The 20,158-nt window shown below is 46.6% G+C and overlaps 1 protein-coding gene across 3 annotated transcripts in view; it reads left to right on the plus strand.

Moving 5' to 3' along the window:
* Nucleotides 1-20,158, plus strand: part of TEX9 (testis expressed 9) — a 414,747-nt gene that overhangs the window by 189,570 nt on the left and 205,019 nt on the right. For all 3 annotated transcript variants that reach the window (XM_086958349.1, XM_086958350.1, XM_086958352.1), the window contains one exon: nt 3,385-3,467. In XM_086958349.1, the coding sequence (XP_086814475.1) occupies nt 3,385-3,467 (83 nt within the window). The remainder of the gene's footprint in view (nt 1-3,384; nt 3,468-20,158) is intronic.

Genomic DNA, 20,158 nt, shown 5'->3' on the forward strand with positions numbered 1-20,158 from the left:
TAAATCAGTAGCTATATCAGTAACTATATGGGTTATTGAATGGTTGCCCAAGTATTTGTATGGGAGACTGAGTATGTGTGTGGGTGGCTGGGAGGTGTATAACTCTGTGCATAGATGTGTGAGCAGTTGATTCCCTAGGTGTATGGGTTCAAAAGTGCATGTAGAAACAGCTGTATGGACAGTTGACTGTGTGCATGAGTATATTGGTGAGTGAATGGATATCTCAGTGCTACATGTCAAAGTAAGTACATATGTAAAACACACTCCATGTGAGAGTTGACATATATAAATAACTGAACATAAGAGCCAGTGAATGTGTGAGTGGCTGTATGAATCATTGTGAACTTGTATCAAGGATTGTATAAGAGAGTAAATATGTGTTACTATATGTTTGAATAAGTAAGGTGTGTATAACTGTATAGTTGAGGAAATGGAGATGTGATTGATTCTTTGCATGACTGACTAGGTGTGTGAGTAACTCCATGGATGTGTGACAGTCTGTGAGTGCCTGTTTACACTGAGTGTATCTAAGGTTATATTAGAGTCTGAAGATGTATTATCACATAAATGATATCATCAGTGATGTAATCAGTAATGTCAAATGAGATGTCAGTGATGTCATCAGTGATGTCATTTGAGATGTCATCAGTGATGTCATCGGTGATGTCATTTGAGATGTCATCAGTGATGTCATCAGTGATGTCACTGACCATGTCATGTCATGAATGATGTAATATGTGACATCATTAGCAGTGGATTGCGGGTCCGCGATATATAGTTAGTGCAACTAACTATATATGGAATTTCAATGGTTTTGTGCAAATAAAATAAGGTTTTTTAAATGCTAATCCCTAACTATATATGGTCTATAACCTATGGTTTTTTCAGTGAATTTTCAAAGTTTTGTAAATGCAAATTCCTAACTATATATGGTCTATAGAACAATATACTACCCAAGCTACACCGAAATCTGTATTGTCATGTGGAGGGGCGCATAGATATCTTTACACACACATCACTTTTTTTCACAGCACCCTATGTCCACATAGTCCATAGAAAATCTCATTGACACCAGAAATAGTCCAATCAAGGCTTCTGTCTTGAAGTCTTTAATTTCCACAAATTCGTGATATTCCAATGTTACAGCCGACGCGCGTTTCGCCCTCTGGGCTTTCTCAAGGCTTATTTGAATATGGTCTATAACCTATGGTTTTTTCTGTGAATTTCATTGGTTTTTTAAAAGCTAATATCTATAGCTGTAAAATATATTCTTTATTAAGTGACGTATCACGTAGCCCGTGAGACGCCTCATGATGCATCGCATAACCGTGACGTATCGTCTCTGCAGCGCAAACCAAACCCAAAACGTAAGCGCGCCAGAACACGCTTAAAGATATATATATATTTTTTTTACCTTAATTAGACAAAATCCACACGTGCACATATCACAAACGTTCAAAAAACACAATATGTCGGACTCCCGTTACGCTGCCGGTTAGCTGCCCGGTTAACGTACCAGGAAGCACCTTTACCGCGAAAAATCGCAATTTTTTTTTTCTTTTGCCCCGCAGGGAACTTTAATAGCCCCCTCATCAATCCTAGGGGTTCAGGAGGGGTCTGCCTTACCCCTTTCATTCATTTACACCTTTTTTTTTTCCACCTCTTGTCTCTCGATCCTACCGAGAGACAAGATGGCGGCCGCTCCGGACTGTTTACAATGTTGACAGCCAATCAGCTACTCCTCAGACTCCCGTTACACTGCCGGTTAGCTTCCCGGTTAGCTGCCCGGTTAGCTGCCCGGTTCGCGTACCAAGACGCGTCTCTACGGCGAAAAAAATCGGAATTTTTTTTTTTTTTGGGCCCAGCGTGGCTCTATAATATCCCCCTCATCAATCCTAGGGGGTCAGAAGGGGTCTACCTTGCCCCCTTTCCTTCATTTCCCCCTTTGTTTTGGCCTCCTCTTGTCTCTCGATCCTACCGAGAGACAAGATGGCGGCCGCTCCGGACTGTTTAGAATGTTGACAGACACCGGAGAGCCAATCAGCTTCGCTTCGCAAAGTTCCGATACGCGAAAAGTTCGCGAACCGGAGCGCTACCCGGAGCGCTGTTACAGATATATATCTTGTTTTAAACGTTAATTTCTCAAAATCCACTGAAGCACATATATTGAGACCTAGCAAAGGCACATCGGGCTAACAGTCCCTACAATTTTGCCAAGTTTCGTGGAAATCCATTCAGCCGTTCGGGCTAAAAGTGAAGCCAACCGCCCTATGGAAATTAACATGGGAAAAACACGTTTTGGGACCCCCCTTTTATCTCGGCCCCCCTTGACGAACCCCCTCCAAATTTCCAGGAGCTGCTCAGAAACAAAATGTGCCATTTTCCTGAAAATTTCAGCCAATTCCGTCCACAAACGCCAAAGTTATTAGGCATAGAATTTTCAAAAGTTCCATAGAGAAAAAATCCTAACTATATATACCTACTGGCTATCGCCAGTAAGTAATATATTACCTACTGGCGGTCGCCAGTAGGTAGTTATAGTTAGTATTGTTTTCCATAGGGAATCCGCAACATTCTATTGGGAATAACTTTGCCTCGCTGCGGTCCGCTCCTTCCCTGAAAGTTTGGGGGGGATTCGTCAAGCGGGGGCCGAGAAAAAAGGGGGGTCCCAAAACGTGTTTTCGCAGATCCACGCGTCGGGCAGATCCATTACGGAGCGGCATCTGCAAGCGGATTCCCGTTCTCACCTACGCATAAATTAAGCTGCTGCTCGTGTGCTACTCAATGGTGAACAACCTTGGAGCGAGAATATATATATATATATATATATATATATATATATATATATATATATATATATATATATATAAAATGTGTGTGCTTTTAGGATTTGATTATTTTTTAAGTTGGTAGCCTGGGGAGGGGGCGGGGGACAAGGCCCATGGCCCTTGCCAGCTCCTTGGCCAGTCCCAGATTGGGTGTTGGCTGAGGAGCCAAATCCATTGCTGTGCTCCTGCCTGGGTAGAAGCAGTTTTTTCTGTGTAAAGTTGTGTTACTTGTCGCTGCCAGGGAGAGTGCAGGCAGGGAATAAAGTTTATATTCCCTGCCTGAACTCGCCACGGCAGGGAATACATTAGTGTCCAGGAAGATGGGCTCCCGGCCCTCACATCCCATCCCCATTTAAAAATGCCTAGAAAAACTGTAAAAATATAAGTGACTAGCATTAGCTGGGGATTATTCACTAGGGACATTTCTTGCTGCTTTTTCATAGACACATTTGTACTACAGGCAGTCTACAGAAATCTGAACTTAAAAATTGTTTTACTAATTACTGCCCATTAACCAACTCTATATTTTGTGTAATCTGTTTATATACATTTACAGAAGCCCAGATAAGATTTCTTAAGGCAAAATTGAGAGTAATGCAGGAGGAGCTGGACACAGTATCTCGTGAATGTAACAAAAAGGTAGGACAAAAGTATTACTTGAGCTAAAACATAAAGCCCACTGTTATGTAAAATTTGGATCGTGTTTTAACCAAAAATTGTACTCCAAAAGCACTAATGTTTCCTAAAATGTAGTGAGGTCTCCTAGAGACAACTTTGGCTCCTTTTTATTTGTTTTTTACTGTAGGGCGCCTGTACTTTTATTGTTCCCAAGTGCTCCCCTGCTTAGCCCCGTTCCACTAACCTCAATTTTAGATGGATTTAGATATATTGTTTGTGGACCAGGCAGTTGTATATTGCATATTGCTACCGGGCCGTTGCTGTCCTTGTTTGTTTTTCTGACACAGCCATCAACCATGTTATAATAGTAAAATAATAAAGCCAAAATGGTGGTCTCCTTGTCACATCTTATGCACAAGAATGCGTTGTGTTGCAAACTTTGAAACGCTGTACTGGTCCTTTTGACTTTTTTCACTTTACTGTTTCAACCTGACCGACTATCACATTGTTAGTTAAGTAAAATAAACATAAATAACCGGTTCTCCAAAAATGCTGGCATTCTGATGCTAAAAGCAATACTTGTTTGGGTTTGACAATACTTGTTTAATGTGCCTAGAGCACTGCTGAAAGGTTTCTCACTTCACTGTAATGCATCTACCTCCTACAGTTTTGTTCATGAATGAAGGATTTTTCCAGAGTGAGTTGGTGTGCTTCCAGACCACATTTTTAAAGTAGTGTAGGCCATAGATAATATTGTGCATTTTTGTTAATTAAATTTAAGAAGGCAGCAGAACTTTGCGGGAAAGATCAGTCCTATTGATTATGTGCATGAATGGTTTTATTTCCTTTAGAGTGTATTTGTTGACGGCATTAGCTCTCCTTTGTGCATATGAGGCCCAATTACCCGAAACTATGAAGCCACTAACTCACTTGGGGACTTCTTATGGATCACGCTAATATGCAGCAAAATATAAGTCACTCTCCAGCCCCTTCTACCAAAGAAGCGATAGGCAAAAGGAAAAGAGGGGGGAAGAGAGACACGCCCCCCACAAAAGCCAAAAGACTCCTTCAATGGATTGCCAACCCCAGACCCAGGATTTATCTCCCCTCAATCTGGAGGTTTTTAGGTAAAATTAAACACTGTTGCAAACCTTGGTGCAACTTCTCTTGAAACGTTTGGAGAACCTTGAAAATCGGCTGACCCAACTTACTGAGGGGAGCAGTCATGTTGAAATAGGGGTGTCGGGGTTCCCCGTGCCCACTTATAGTATCTTGAGCGCCCTGAAGTCATCCTTAAATCTGTGTAGGTTCCCTAAGGAAGACGGTAACATGGATGGGAATGGGGATTGATGACAAGGCAGCTCCTTGGGGTTCTCCACAACACCTGTAGCCGTTAGAAAGTGGGGTGTGAAGTCCATCGAGCAGAGTTCCAGGTTACCATCTTTTGGTGCCCAACCATACAGACCTCATTACAGGAACCCTCCCACAGCATAGAAGTTGTCAGGCCATTAGTAAGAATGGTGACGGATAGAAGAGATGCTCCTCCGATAAATGGGGAGAAAAAAGCACACTCTTTAGGCGTCCCCCCGCCTCGTGCCCGTATGTTATAGTACTGGTGAGTGTCCCGGAACTAAGACCATCTCAATCTGATTCTGCAGAGCAGTTAATGGAAAAAGCATGCCATTAATGTCCAAGAACTCAAGAGTGGCTGCATGTATTCAAGTTTCATTATGGCGAGGCGAACTACCTGGATAGGCCCTGCCTTAAACAATAGAAAGGGGGATTGCATCGTAGTTAATTTTGACAGCATAAGTTTAGCTGGGGACTTACTAGGACAATTACTGACAGCTCCATTTACTGGGGCCCATATTTACCCCTTACTGCTGGGATTTGTCTGCAAGCCCCAAAATATTGATATTGTAAGGCACCAGAATGGTAGACTGGTATTTACGGATCCATACTATACCGATTCCCACACTAACTCCTTAGTGCTTAATGATTGCCATGATCCAAGGGGGCTTTTTGTCTCAAATCAGTTCACACCATTAGAGAGCCTAGAGGACTGCCACCGACTAGGTGCAACAAGAAATGGGGACAATCTAGTGAGGAAGGAACCTATTCTCATCCTAGAGTGAAGACTCCAAACCAGGTAGGAATCACCAAACCAAAGGTGACAAGTCATCAATTATTACTAGGAAGGAGAGCAAAGCCAAAGTGGGGAACACTGAACTAAAGGCGATATCTTAGAATATCGCAGGGTACAGTGGCAAGAAAAATAATGAGGCTTCGGCAGCTGAGATCTCCAAATATGATATTCTTTTCTTTCAAGAAACTTGGGAGGAGGGGCCCACCATTATGGATTGTTATCAATCATTCCAAACCCCATACGTACTGTCCAGAATGGGCACAGCACAGGGAGGCTTATTCACTCTACTGGCCAATATGGTGAGGATGAAAATGTAAGAAAAATGTCAACACATCTCCGTTTTTTCATTATTTGGTTTGTGAGGGTCAAGGGGATTGGGAAATGGTTATCTTAAACTATTACAACAACCAATTCGGGAATTTAGTCTTTTCCTCTGAAGAAGTTAAAAGCCAAGAGAGTTAAGTATTTATCACCGTAAACCTTTGAAAATTCTGTCGTTGGGATATTTTCATCTAAAGAATTGCCCAATAGTGGACAAACCAGTCTATGGAGTAGTAAATTCGGATGTGGATTCTATTTTTGGAAATGTTCTAAATAGACTTTTAATTACGTGGTCTTTAATGATTGCCAATGAGTGTAATAAAGATAATGGAACCATGTATAATACCTTCGAAAGGGCTGGTGAAGGGTTCACAATAGATAATATCGGTAACTCAGAAAACCTGAGAACTAGTGTAAATAGTTTTAAGGTGTTATCTATAGATTTTAGTGATCATGCTCCCCTAATTTGTGAACTGGTTTTGAGGGGTGCCTGGCATTGAAGGTCTGTTTCTAAGCCACCCTTAACTAGGAAAAATGGCTACATTTTAAAATGGGATAGGGTATACATGCCAAAATTAGTTGCGTCAGTTTTGACACTCAATAAAGGTGCGGTGACGACTTGCCTGGATCATCAGGCCACCCCAGAGTGTATTTCAAAAGATTGAGTGGTATTAACACGTCTGCTATCTACCAAAAAGCCACTATTGACGCAGTGGTTTCATAGCAAATGCTCTGTGGCTTTGGCTAATCTACATAGTCTGGTGGCTTAGTAGCCGGGTGCAGGGGCCTGTGTTCGACCTCATTGTCACAGGTACAAATTCTGGTAGATCCACTCATCCTTTCATCCATCTGAGGTCGATAAAATGAGTACCATTGAGTCGGGAAACAAATAACCTCTGTTCAGCTTCTTGAAACCCATGGGTGATAAGTGCACTTTACAAATACACGTTTTATGTTATGCTATGTTATATAGCATTAAAATAGGTCACAAAGAATCCTCAGTTGGTACAGTCATTGCGGGCAAGTTATTAAAAAGTCAGACAGGATAGATTGAAAATTTTGAAAGAAGAAGCATGGGAAAATGTATTGCGTGCCTCGGAGCGCAATGAAAATGTTGGGTTCTGGAAGATAGACCCTTTTTAAAAGACTCCTGGGATTTGTCCCTAGACGTACATATTGAGGAAGAGGGGTGGGTTAACTACTTCCTAAACATTTTTCATAGCAATGAGGGCCCAAGTAATAGAGGAGTTCTTTCTGATATGATCTACCACTCTCCCTTGATCTTTGAAGTGGCAGAGGTTGATTTAACCCTGCAGCAGTTTAGTGAAGTCTTCATGCCCTGACTTGGTGCCTGTTGATATTTTGTGGTCCAACACCCCATTATGGGCCCCAATGTTAACACATTCTTTTAATTCAATAGCCAAAGTAGGCCCGCAAATCTCCTGGAATATTTCGATAATTGTACCAATTTTGAAGAAGGAACCCTAAAAATTATAGTACAATCTCTTTGAGAGACAGCACCGCCAAAATCATGGGTCGTTTCCTACTAGCAGGTTAGAAAATCGGGCAGGGGAAACCTTGATTCTCTCTAAGATCCAATATGGATTCAGGAAAGGCAAGGGAACTACTGACCAATGCTTGAATCTAATTCTGGTGGCTATTAAATACACTTTAGGTAAGCAAGGACAACTTAGTATGGTGTTTATGGACCTCTCAGCCGCATTTGACTGTGCGTGTTGTCCACAGTAAGCTGTGGCTATTATGGAGAGTATGGGGGTGGAGGTCGCGATCAACTTAATCAACTATATGGGGGAGCAACTTCAAGTGTGCTGTATGGGAAACAAGGGCAGTGCACAGACAATTTTAATATTGAAAACGTTGTAAGACAAGGCTGTGTCCTTGCCCCTTTCTGTTCACCTTGTACATGAATAAATTGAAAATGACCCTGGTGGAGAGCGCAAGGGATACTCCCTATGTAGAAGCAGCCCCTTTGGCAATACTCCTCTATGCCAACGACTCAATGCTCATGGCGAGAACCTCAGTGGCCCTGTAGAGCCTCATAGAGAAGTATACTTGTTTCATGAAAAAGTTTGGACTTGCATGTTACCGAGTCAAAGACATTTGTGTTAACCATAGGGGCTGGTCTTAGGAAACCAACAAAGTTCTTTTGGAAGAGAATAGAGGTGGTGAACAATGTAGTTATTTGGGAGTCCTTTTCTATAGCAAACTAAATTGGAAGGAGAGCTGACAAACGGGGTGAACCTTATGGGAAAAACTATTGCCTCTATTTCCAGATTCTATTGGGTTCAAAACCAGTACCTGAAATGCTGAAGATTTATTCAGTGAAAGCTAAAGCCATCGCCACATATGTCTCTGCAATTTGGGGTATGGGGGATATTGGAGATTTGCAATGTAGGGAGGATGCCTTCTGCAAAAGCTTTTTAGGCATTCCCAGTTCTTGTTCAAACATGATCTGTCATCTAGAAAAAGGCCTACCTTTTATTAGCGATGTGATCAAATTGGCCCCAATTATACTCTGGCATTCACTTTTTGAAAAGGGACAGTGTCGGTTTGAACCAATCAGTGGCAAGGGATATTTTAAAAATGGAGCATTCACGTAGAATTCCCTGGCTAAGATATTTAGAGATTACTCTGACATCATTGGATTTTTGTGAATTGTATGATTCCATCTTTGTGCTCCGCCTTCCTGAAGTTTAAACTTAAAGAGCTCTTTCTGACTAAGGTAGAAATGATAGAATAACCAAAAATAAGGCAAAAGCACACTTATACTACATCAGACTTTACCTCCTCTAAATCACCATGAATTTTCATATCTGGGTAGTGCTCATAACTCACGACATCGATTTTATGTTATGTTGTTTAAACCATATCCCAATCATGATTGGTTTTCCGAAAAACGTCTGTTCACTGAACTAGCTGCTCCCCTTACGACTGTGCACGTCAGTTTTTGAGTCTGAGATCTTTGTGTCCCTTCTGTATTCTCTTATGGTGCTTTCTCCCTGGGTGTTGGATTTGCATGCTTCCAGTGAGATTTCATCAGATTCTGAATCTTCGGTGTGGGGAAAAACCATGAACTATGGGGGGGGGGGGAGGGGGGGGGGTGGGGAGGGGGGGGACTGGTGTGTAGTTACAGGTCGGAAGGTGATTGGTTGTGGTTGCTGTCCATGGTACTATGTCAGCCATCTGGCTGGGGGTTGGGGCTGTGTAGAGCATGTTGTATGTGTTCTTTGGGGGTCTGTGACCATCACACTTATGCCCTTCTTATGTGTCGATGTCTGGTCATATATCATCGCCACCTGCCTCTGGGGGGATACTTGTGGGGACTGTGAAGGGGATGGTGTTAATGAGGATGGTTGTGTTTTTTCGTGAGCAAATCGGTGCATCAGTTGTGCCCATTCTAGGGAAATGGGGTGTTTCCGTATTCCCCTCAGTTCCTCCTCCCGTAGCACCTCCTCCTGTGCCGCACCCCACTTCTTCATGGCCCCTATACAGGCAGCCTGGGGGGACCCTTCTGGGGCACGTCAGTGCATGGCTATCCCTCTTTTTGCTAGGAGAATGGTTAAGGAAGCAAAGCGGTATTGCACCTTCTCGGTTTTCCGCCTGCGGAACATGCCGAGGGCACTGGCTTCCCATGAGGAGAGGGTTGGATTGTTTGTTGTCTCCCTCAGTGTGTGGTGTACTCGGTCCAAGTAGTAGTGAATAATTGAGCAATCCCAGAACATTTGTTTAAAGTCTGCTTCGGGAGTCTGGCATTGAGGGCAGGCAAAGTGTGTGTCGGGGTAGAAGCGCGGAAGACGCTTTGAGGTGAGGTATGCCCTATGAAGTATATTGAATTGGATGTTCCCGGAAACATGCGTTTATGGAGACTTACTTGGGGTACTCTAGGGCTTTTTCCCATTCTTTATCGTTAAATACCTGACCTGTTTCATCATCCCATGTATGTCGTAATGTGTCCAGTGGGCGGAGGGTTAGTTCTCGAACAGCTTTGTATAGCCAGGCCACTAAGTGTCTGCCACCGATATGAAGTATGGCATGTATTACTGGGTGCGTAGGGGGTTTTACCGCATGTGGATTGCAGAATGGGTGGCTATTGTCTATTAGCTGCCGAAGCTGAAGGAGCTGCCCTGGGAGAAGGTCATATAGTTCTTTCAAGCAGGATTCAGGGATTCCATTTCTGTGATAGAGGAATCGGTCCATACTTGTAGGGCACGGGTAGTATAATATTTGTAAGTACGGGGAAAGCCTACCAGCAGGAGTAAAGGTGAGTCTGGGGGTTTCCCTTTGGACATGCAATGTATTTTCGGCATACAGGCGCGTGCTATTGTCACCTGTAAAGGGTAAGTATGGAGGGGTTTGGTGCCTGGAAGAAGCAGTCTCCGTATGGCTGGGAGGGGCATCCGTCCCTGCTCTGTGATTGTCTCTCCAGTGTATCGTTCTGCTGTCCAGTATTACAACCATTGAAGCTGCACCGTCAGGTAGTATGCTTCAAATGACAGGGCGCCTAACCCCCCTTGAGTTGTGGGCAGGTAAAGTGTAGTTAGGGCCACCCTATGTCTTCCCCTCCTCAAATTAAAGTGGTCAGGATCATGTCTAGTTCTCTGAAGAAAGAGCGTGGCGGTATCACTGGAAGGTTGGTGAAGTGATAAAGGATTCTCGGGACCATTATCATCTTTGCAAGGGCCCCTCGACCGATGGGGGCGAGAGGTAGTGTTTTCCAGACATTTACTGATGTATGTAGCCCGGCTAATACCTTATGGTGATTCCCATCGTACAGGTCTGTGGGAGAGTGAAACAGCTGTACTCCTAGGTATCTAGGCGCTGCGGTGCTCCAGGTGTGGGCTCCTATCGATATGTCACGTGGTGCCAAATGAGGGTTTAAGGACTTTTTAATTATGGCTTAATAAGACTGCTTGTATTAATGATGGATTGTAACCAGTATAGGCTTTTAGAAGATAATGATTTTACGATTTTTAGGATCCTCATGTATGCCAGTTTTTATGTTTTTAAACGTGGAAAGACATATTGACTATTGTACTTTCATGCATTTTTACTGATGCAAAATAACGTTTATTGGTGATGGTGACATGGCATGCATTTTATCACTTGGGAAAAGTAATTAACTTTTTGTTTCCTTGCTTAACTAAGAAGAGTCACTGAACTCTATATAAGTTCATACTGTTTTCTTCAATATTTTTTTTTAACTCTTCCACTTCTCCTGTTCCTTCCACCCTAACCAAAGATATTAGACTATATATATATATTTGAGAGGTAATTTTTCTGTTTTATGCTCTTCTCCATGAGGGCTGAATGATTGAGTGACATCGATCGAGGAGAGCAACCCCTCTAACATTTGTCTAGGTTTAAAGCATTCTCTCTATTTGTTTTTGGAGCCTTTAGACATTCTTTAGGCTCATGAATAATTTGTCACAGGTAGGCCAAATATATTGTGTGGCACACTTCACTGCCCGTCACCCACTTGAGGCTCTGGCAACCCCTAGACAATGAAAAAAGCTCTGGTTTCCCTAGACACAGGGTGAAGAGACTAATATGCACCACAGAGTGCGAAACAGCTGTATGTTTATCGTTCTCTTGGCTCTTCACGTCTGGTAGAATCCTCCTAAATAGGAGTCAAACTTTTATTTTTAAACTTTACCAAGATGTTTTTTGTGTAGGTTTTTGGCAAAACTGTATGCAGTACTCACTTTAGGCATTGGTTGCATAAATCCACCAGTTGAAGTTATTATCTGACTTGCCGCTCTGCTTTGCATCCGAGCATATATTTTTTTGATTCCATAATATTTACCTAGTCCGGGGCATGTCTAACAGGATAAAGCCATCAACATCAGTGTGGCTTGCCCACATGTGACATTACCGAGTTGAAGAGTACCAGAGTTTTGGAACACATAATGTTAGCACTTCCATTGTGTATTTATTCTTTATTTATTTGCTATGTTTGTGTAATGCAAATCTAGCTACATGCCTAGCAGGACACTTTCCATTAAACAAGAAAAATAATCTTTTAAAGATTAACAGGGTAAAAGGGATAAGATTGTATGTCAAATAGTATCTAACTAGTGATGTGTTGGTTCTGTCATGTAGGAGTGCAAGTTGAGATTGTTGCTGAAATATTTTAGCAAGTGTTTCTGTAATCTTGGTGGCAGATAGGAGCACGGTTTGCTCAATGTTTTGATATTTTTTTTTAAACTTATGGAAGTCCCAGGAGCAGTTGTGATTTGCTGCTAGTATTTATTTTTCCTGTCTTTTGAGAAAGTAGGTAGGCTTCATGTGAAGCTTTATGGATAATATACACCATTTTGAAGTGGATTCTTGTACTGAGATGAAAAAAGTGTAGTTTAATTTTATAATATGTGTTGTGCTCAGGTTTCTTAGCTCCTTTAACCAGTAGTTCTGCAGTGGATATATGATAACTTTGAGATAGGCCAGTGCGTTTTTGGAAGGTCAGCTAGTAATGCATTTCTGCTAACTAGTTGTGAGAGATGGAAGGCTGATTACTCGGCGCTGGGGTGCTGCCGGTGTAGGGTGCTCTGTGTTACCTGGCAAACCTTTTAAACTTGACGCTTTTAAATGTGATACTGAAACATCGTATTTTTCCTGCTGTACCTTACCTGCTGCTATCTCGGTCGGCGCCTCGTTCCACCGCGGCAAGTGCCGTTTGTTGTGGAGGGCGTTCACGACCTTGGCACGCCCCCTGAGGGTGTCTCCATCGCCAGAGGCGGAGTTGGTGCCTACTTAGGGACCTCAGCATTTTCCCGCGCAGCGGACGCGCTGATTACTCGGCGCTGGGGTGCTGCCGGTGTAGGGTGCTCTGTGTTACCTGGCAAACCTTTTAAACTTGACGCTTTTAAATGTGATACTGAAACATCGTATTTTTCCTGCTGTACCTTACCTGCTGCTATCTCGGTCGGCGCCTCGTTCCACCGCGGCAAGTGCCGTTTGTTGTGGAGGGCGTTCACGACCTTGGCACGCCCCCTGAGGGTGTCTCCATCGCCAGAGGCGGGGTTGGTGCCTACTTAGGGACCTCAGCATTTTCCCGCGCAGCGGACGCGCGCGGCGGGTAGCCGGCGGGTCGCCGAAGGCTCGCCAAAGGCTCGCCCGTCTGCGCCCGTCTGCGCCCGTCCGTGCCGGTCCGTTGCCAGTGGCCAGGACCCCTGGTTGCCAGCTGATAGCATGGTCCGGTTTGCCCGTGAGGAGTTATTTGCTCTCCGTTGTCAAACGGCGTGTGCGCCACACTCATTGCATCCTGGCTCATTTGACCTGCGGTGCAATCACTGCAGTTTTAAGGCTACGGAGGCAGGCCCATTTCCAACGGCCCCCGCTGACAAAACTAATAATATCACGAGCTTACTGATATTAAGCCTTAACTGCAGGTCCCTTGTCAAACATCATGAGGACATTTATGAGCTTCTTACGGACTACTCCCCGGACCTGCTAGTCCTAACAGAGACATGGCTGACGAATGACACACTGGCCATGACTGCATTAGCCCTCCCTTCTAACTATCTCATTCTAACTCAGAATAGATTTAAGGGCAGGGGAGGGGGATTGGCAGTGATATTTAAAGACATCTATTCTTGCACTCTCTCCCCTACAGAGATAGCCAACTGTGAGAGCGCACTTTTTAAGTTGAAGGTCTCAGATACCTTCACTTTTACGGGCGTGCTGATTTATCGGCCTCCCGGGCTAGCGAGTACATTTCAGGAATCATTGGTTTCTAATGTCTCTGCCTTCATTTTACAGTCAGCTAACTTCAGTGTTCTGGGGGACCTCAATTTACATCTGGAGTCTAGTCTCTCCCCAGCAATACTGAAGTTTCTAGGGGATATGGAAGCTTGCCAATTACGTCAGCTGGTGGTAGGGCCCTCCCATCTAGCAGGCCACTTACTGGACCCGGTGTTTTCGAACATTCAGGAAATTTCAGTTTCCACTCCTAGTCCTCTTAGCTGGACGGACCATTTTTTGGTACAGATCGCTGTTAGGATTCCAGCTGGCCTTGGGGGAAAGCCTCCTCCTCCTTTTTTGAGACGTGCATGGCACAAACTTGATGGGGCACTATTCGAGGCTAGATTAACTAAGTCCCGACCTGCCTGGCCTACTAATCTGGATGAGGCGGATCTAGCCTATAGAGAATGGATCAATGAGTCTCTGGATCATTTCATACCCAGGAAAATGTCAAGACCTAAACGTAAGCAGTCCCAGTTATGGTACTGTGAGGCGCTTGTACTAAAAAAAAAAGGAGTGTAAGGTACTTGAACGTATCTGGAGAAGATCATATGATTTGGTAGCCAAGTCCAATTTCAGAATTGCTACAAAAGCCTACCACAAGTTGATAAAAAAGACCAAGGCTAGTTATTATACTGATCTGATCAATGCCAGCACAAATCGCACAAAAACTATCTTTGCGTTAGTGAAGGAGCTTACTACATCCCCTGTGGGGACTAATAGCACCATAGTATCTGACTCACATTGCGAAGAGCTGGCTCACTTCTTTATTAATAAAGTACAAGGGATTTATAATACATTTAACTCTGGAGAACCATCTATGACCTACAGACCTACTACGGACTCATTGAGCCTTCCCTATTCTCTCCTAACGCTCCCACTCATCTCTCAGACAGATATGGAACCCCTAACTTCAAGAATCAAGTCGGGGTCCCCGGAAGATCCTTTCAAACCCGAGATGTTTAGACTGTTTCCGGAATCTATCTTGACAGAAGGGCAAAAACTGATTAATAAATCTCTGCAATCAGCTACCATCCCGAAATCGTGGAAACATGCCAAAGTGGTCCCCTTGTTAAAAAAACCCACCCTGGACCCCTCAAAGCCAGAAAGTTTCCGGCCTATCTCGCTGCTTCCTTACTTGGCCAAAGTAATGGAGGCACACGTCAATTCTACTCTGACGGATTTTCTGGAGACTAATGGGATCTTGGAGGAGTCTCAGAACGGATTCCGTGCCAAACATAGCACAGAGTCAGCCTTACTGGCCGTCACAGAACATCTAAGGGTGGCACAAGACAGGGGTGACACCTCAGCTGTGGTGCTGCTAGATTTGAGTGCGGCGTTCGACACCGTCTCCCATGGGATCCTAGTCAAGAGGCTATGGGAGATAGGTGTCAGAGAGGATGCTCTGGACTGGTTCGTGTCATTTCTATCTGACCGTTCCTTCCAGGTTCATGCCCCCCCGTACTCATCCGGCAGTTTTCCATTGGGCTGTGGTGTTCCTCAGGGCTCTGCCCTCAGCCCCACGCTGTTTAATGTGTATGTCCGGCCCCTGGCCACATTGGCCAGGGAACGTAACATCGAACTAATCTTATGCGGACGATACACAGCTGATCTTCACCTTCTCTAATAACATCGTTGGTGATCAAGCCAAATTCCAAGAGGATATCGTGGCCATTTCCAGCTGGCTTACGGAGAACTGTCTTCAGTTAAATTCATCTAAGACTGAAGTCCTCCTGGTTGGCCCGGACACTCAAAAGTGGGACGAGCGGTGGTGGCCCCCTACATTGGGCTCACCGCCTATGCCCAAGAAGGAAGTTAAGAATCTAGGTGTGATCTTAGATGATGCTCTCACCCTGGATTCCCATGCGAAGAGGATAGCTGGTACTTGCTATGGCCGCCTGCGCTCTCTGAAACCTATTCTTGGCTTCTTTGAATCTTCCACCCGTCAGACAATTGTCCAGGCTATGGTCCTATCCCATCTGGACTATTGCAATGTATTAATGCTTGGGTCCAATCTGACAGTCATCAATAGACTACAGAAAGCTCAGAATGCGGCAGCTCGGACCCTGTTCGGCTTACCAAGATGCTGCCATACCTCTCAGGTTTTGCGCAGGCTCCATTGGCTGCCCGTAAAACAACGCATTCAATTTAAGACCCTGTGTGTTATGCATAGAATGTTACATTGTCTAGGTCCTAAAATCTTGCAAGGAATCTGTTCCTTCTATGTTCCACAGCGTGCACTCCGGTCTGCGGACCTCTTCCTTGCCTGTACCATCAAGATTCGGAGGTGTAGAGCTGGTGGCCGCTCTTTTAGGTTTCGGGCCCCAAAACTCTGGAACTCTATTCCTCTAGGTGTACGTTCCATCACAAACCACCTACAATTTCGAAAACAAGTAAAAACTTGGCTGTTTTCTTCTATTTAGGGTTCCGCGGTGTATAGATATCCTGCCGCATTCCTCCGGCTGTTATGTGATTGGACCTGTCTGCAAGCGCTGGGACGCCTCGTTGCTGGGGTAGCCATGCGCTATATAAGAGATACGTAACATAACATAACATAACAAGGTTTCAGTTTTCAGATAAGGCGATGTTGGAATGAGGCAGTTTTGCCCAGTGAGTATGTGTCGGAGTAATGTTGGTCATTGATTATCATGTCTAGGGATTGGTAGAGGGAAATTAGGTGTCTGAGATACCAAAGTTGTCAAGATTTACCAGCCATTTTTGGACTGGGAGTGGTGAGTTACAGGAGTATAGGAGAAATTAAGTTTCCGAATCATAGGCTCTTTTTGATCACTATAATCATTGGAATAAATATTCAAGGTGTGCTGGAACCACGTAAAATGTTCTTTCCAATGTTCATATCAAAGAGGGTGAAAAGTTTACCATCTCCAAATGCAGAAGAGCACCCTCAAAAGTCTATCCAAGCAAAGGTCTTCGAAGTTTTTGGCTGTTTAAAAACAAGAAGCCAAAACACCTATAACATCCATACAACAAACTGCTACCTAGCATTTCTAAATAATTATGAAAAAGAATGAAGCCTGATGGACTTTAACTTTAGGACAGTTAAAACAAATCATCCAATGCCCTTTAAGAGTCGAGGGGCCTCCATATTCTATGATGCCTAGTCGTGGCAGTTGCCTCATAAACCAGTTCTTTTTTCTGGTTTCATGGACACCGTGACTGTGGTTCCAACCTCTAAGGGCTCCACAGAAAGAGTTACGGGGAAAGAAGTTTGAGGAGGCGGGGGCGTGGCTTGGACGCCGATCGGGATGGCGGCGTGAGCTCGCAGCTCCGCGCGGACTCCCGCTAATTCTCCTGTTTTTCGGGACCCTAGGCGACCCGGAGACGACGCTCCTGCCCTCTGAAGTGTAAGGGGACAGCTGGGCGTAATCGGAGAGTCGCTGGGGGACTGCTGGCCCCGAGGAGATCGAGAGAGGAGGCGGCCGAGGTGTAGCCCAGGGTGTGAAGAAAATGGCGGCGAGGAGGTCGGACGGTCCCGAACCTCAGCCCTGAGCCCGGTTGTCGCCAAGTAGCAAGGGACCCTGCACCCGGCTGCCCGACGCACTAGGATTGGCGGGGCGATGCCCTGAGACCAGGGGACGCTGACCCGATTCACCCAGAAGATCGGGGGCCCTCGTCGGCCACCGCCCTAAGATTCATACTTCCCCCCGCAGGCCAAGGGGGTGACGGAACGGAGCTCGTCCGCCTGGCCATTGTTCCTGTGAACGTCGTCGGGGACATAGCACTGCCCGGTGCCCGGTGGCCGGCACGGACCCACGGGCGTACTCGCAGAACGGGTGACCGGACTTGTGACGCAGTGCCCTGACATGGCGGCTATCGGAGGGCCGATGCCCGGGAGCCGCGAGAGGGACTCGGCGACATCGACTCGGCTGAGTGAGAGTCCCTCCACGGAGCTTGACCAGGAACAGCGGCTGAACCGGCGTTTGGATGCCATCCTTGAGGCGATCACCTCCACTAAGGAGGCATTGCACAATGACATTGCCCAAGTGGCCACGGGCCTGGGGCTGCTACGCGCGGATCACGCGAAGCTGGCGGATCGGGTCAAGGATCATGACCAACTGTTGCTGGACCTGAAGCCATCGGTGGTGACAGCGGAGCACAGGATCACGGACATTTTGGCCCGACTGGGCACACTGGAGCAGAGGGCGGAGGATGCCGAAGGCCGCAATAGGCGGAACAACGTGCAGGTCGTAGGCCTGCCGGAACGGATTGAGGGGGAGGATGCGGTGGCCTACATGGAGAACTGGTTTCGCACTGTGGTGGCGCCGGAGGGGCTTACTCCATTTTTCACTCTGGAGCGAGCTCACCGGGTGCCCGCTCGCCCGCCGGGGCTTGGCCGCCCCCCCCGACCGATGGTGGTGCGGCTCCTCCACTACAAGGACCGAGATCTCCTCATCCAGCGGGCCAGGATGTCGGGCCCTTATGAGGTGGAGAACAGCAAGGTGACGATCTTCCCGGACTATACGCAGGCGGTCCAGAAGGACAGGGCATCGTTCCTTGCTGTGAAGAAGGAGCTCAGGGAGGAAGGCATCCAGTACTCCTTGCTCTACCCGGCCAAGCTGCGGATTATCATGGATGGCACCACGCACTTTTTCCAGACTCCGGACGAAGTTTGGCAATGGCTTAAGTCGTACAGAGCGGGGACGGACAGATCACACCAAAGTCGGCGAGACCAACCCAAGCAGCCCCGGGTGCGGCAGTCACGACGCATCAGATCCCGCAACAGGCGCCAGCGGGAGAAACGGGAGGCTCAAATGGCGGCGGAGAAGAGGGATGCACTCGCAGCGACGGCGGCCATTACAGGGTCGTAACAGAACAGTGAACGGGCCGAAACGGACTCGGGAGGGGAAGGCAGCCGAACAGGAGAGGAACTTTCGGAGGCGGAGAGCCAGAAAGGGCCGATAGTAACCCCACAGACTTCGGAGGTTATTTTTTGCGGCTGAGAGAGAACTGGGACTAGATCGGGACTTCATGGTAGGGTGTTATCCTGTTGCTGGGGGGCGGGTTGCCGGGAGGGGGAGCTGTGTGTTTTGGAGGGGATGAAGTGCGGGACGCGGGCTCCGCTAGCTGGGGTCGGCGGCGACTCACCCCCCCCTTAGGCCCTTAAGGTCGACTGTGGTGGAGACCACAGGGTAAGTGTGTGAGGAGTTGGATCACGGTTTGGATGGGGGCGGCCATTGGGTTCGTGTGCTCTGTCCTGGGGAGTGGGGTTTGGGGAATGTTTCAGTTTTGGGACTGTTTGGGGGGGGGCAACTGCATTGGGGGGGCCATGGACCGTTGTTATTTGATTCGGACTGTACGGAGTTGGAATGGGGACATTACCTAACTTGAAATGCCTAACGTGGAATGTCCGGGGGCTGCGGACTATGGTGAAACGTCACAAAGTACATGCATACCTAGTACGCAGGGGGGTTCAGATTGCTATGCTCCAGGAGACTCATCTCACCAAAAAAGAGTGCGCTGCCTTGCAGAAAAGATGGCGGGGCCAGGTCTTTGGCACCACTTACTCAGCGTATGCCAGGGGGGTCTTGATCTGGGTGAGGGCGGGGGTACCCTTCCAGGTGCTGAATCAGGCGATAGATCCGGATGGCAGGTTTGTGGCGGTGGAGGGGAGGTTATATGGACGGGATGTGGTTTTCTGTTGTGTTTATGCACCGAACACTGACCAAGGCCGATACTTTGATGGCCTCTCGGGGTCCTTGGCCTCTTTCCTGGCGGGTCCGATAGTGCTAGGGGGGGACTTCAACTCGATTACTGATGTTGCTCTGGATAGGTCCCATCCCCCCCTAGTAGACTCTCCTGTGCGCAGGCTGGCCGCGCACAGGAAGGACTGGCAAGAACGATGGGGGTTGCTGGATGTCTGGCGGGAGAGGCACAGGGGAACCAGGGATTATTCCTTTTATTCCGCTCTCCATGATCTACATGTCAGGATCGATTCGGTGCTTTGCGGGGGATCCCTAGCCCCGTTGATTACCCATGCGGAGTACCTGGCTAGGACTATATCCGATCATAACCCCCTATTGGTGCATATTCAGTGGCAGAGGGAGCGCTCAGTAATACCAACATGGCGGCTTCGGCCGGAGACGCTGGAGGATTCTGTGTTTGACGAGGCGGTCCGGCAAGGCATTGATAGTTATTTCGGTGTGAATGAAGGCACGGCTGCGAGTAGAGCTACTGAATGGGATGCAATGAAAGTGGTGGTGAGAGGGGTGTGTTTGGGCAGGTTCTCGAATGCTCGTACGACTGTGCTGAATGACCTAATGAAAGCGGAGGAAGCTTTGAGGGACTTGGAGCGCCGCAGGCCAACTAGGCCAGGTCTACAGGCCCAGTTGTTGGAGGCGAAGGAAGTGGTAGCCGCGGAGACGGAACGTTTGAGATGTTACGACTATAGGCAGTACATTATCAGGGCGCACGCAGAAAGGGACAAGGTGGGCACCCTCTTGGCCAGACTAGCTAACCCGGAACT

Source organism: Lissotriton vulgaris, chromosome 2_1 (genome assembly GCF_964263255.1).
Source record: "Lissotriton vulgaris chromosome 2_1, aLisVul1.2, whole genome shotgun sequence".
Classification (NCBI taxonomy): Eukaryota; Metazoa; Chordata; class Amphibia; order Caudata; family Salamandridae; genus Lissotriton; species Lissotriton vulgaris.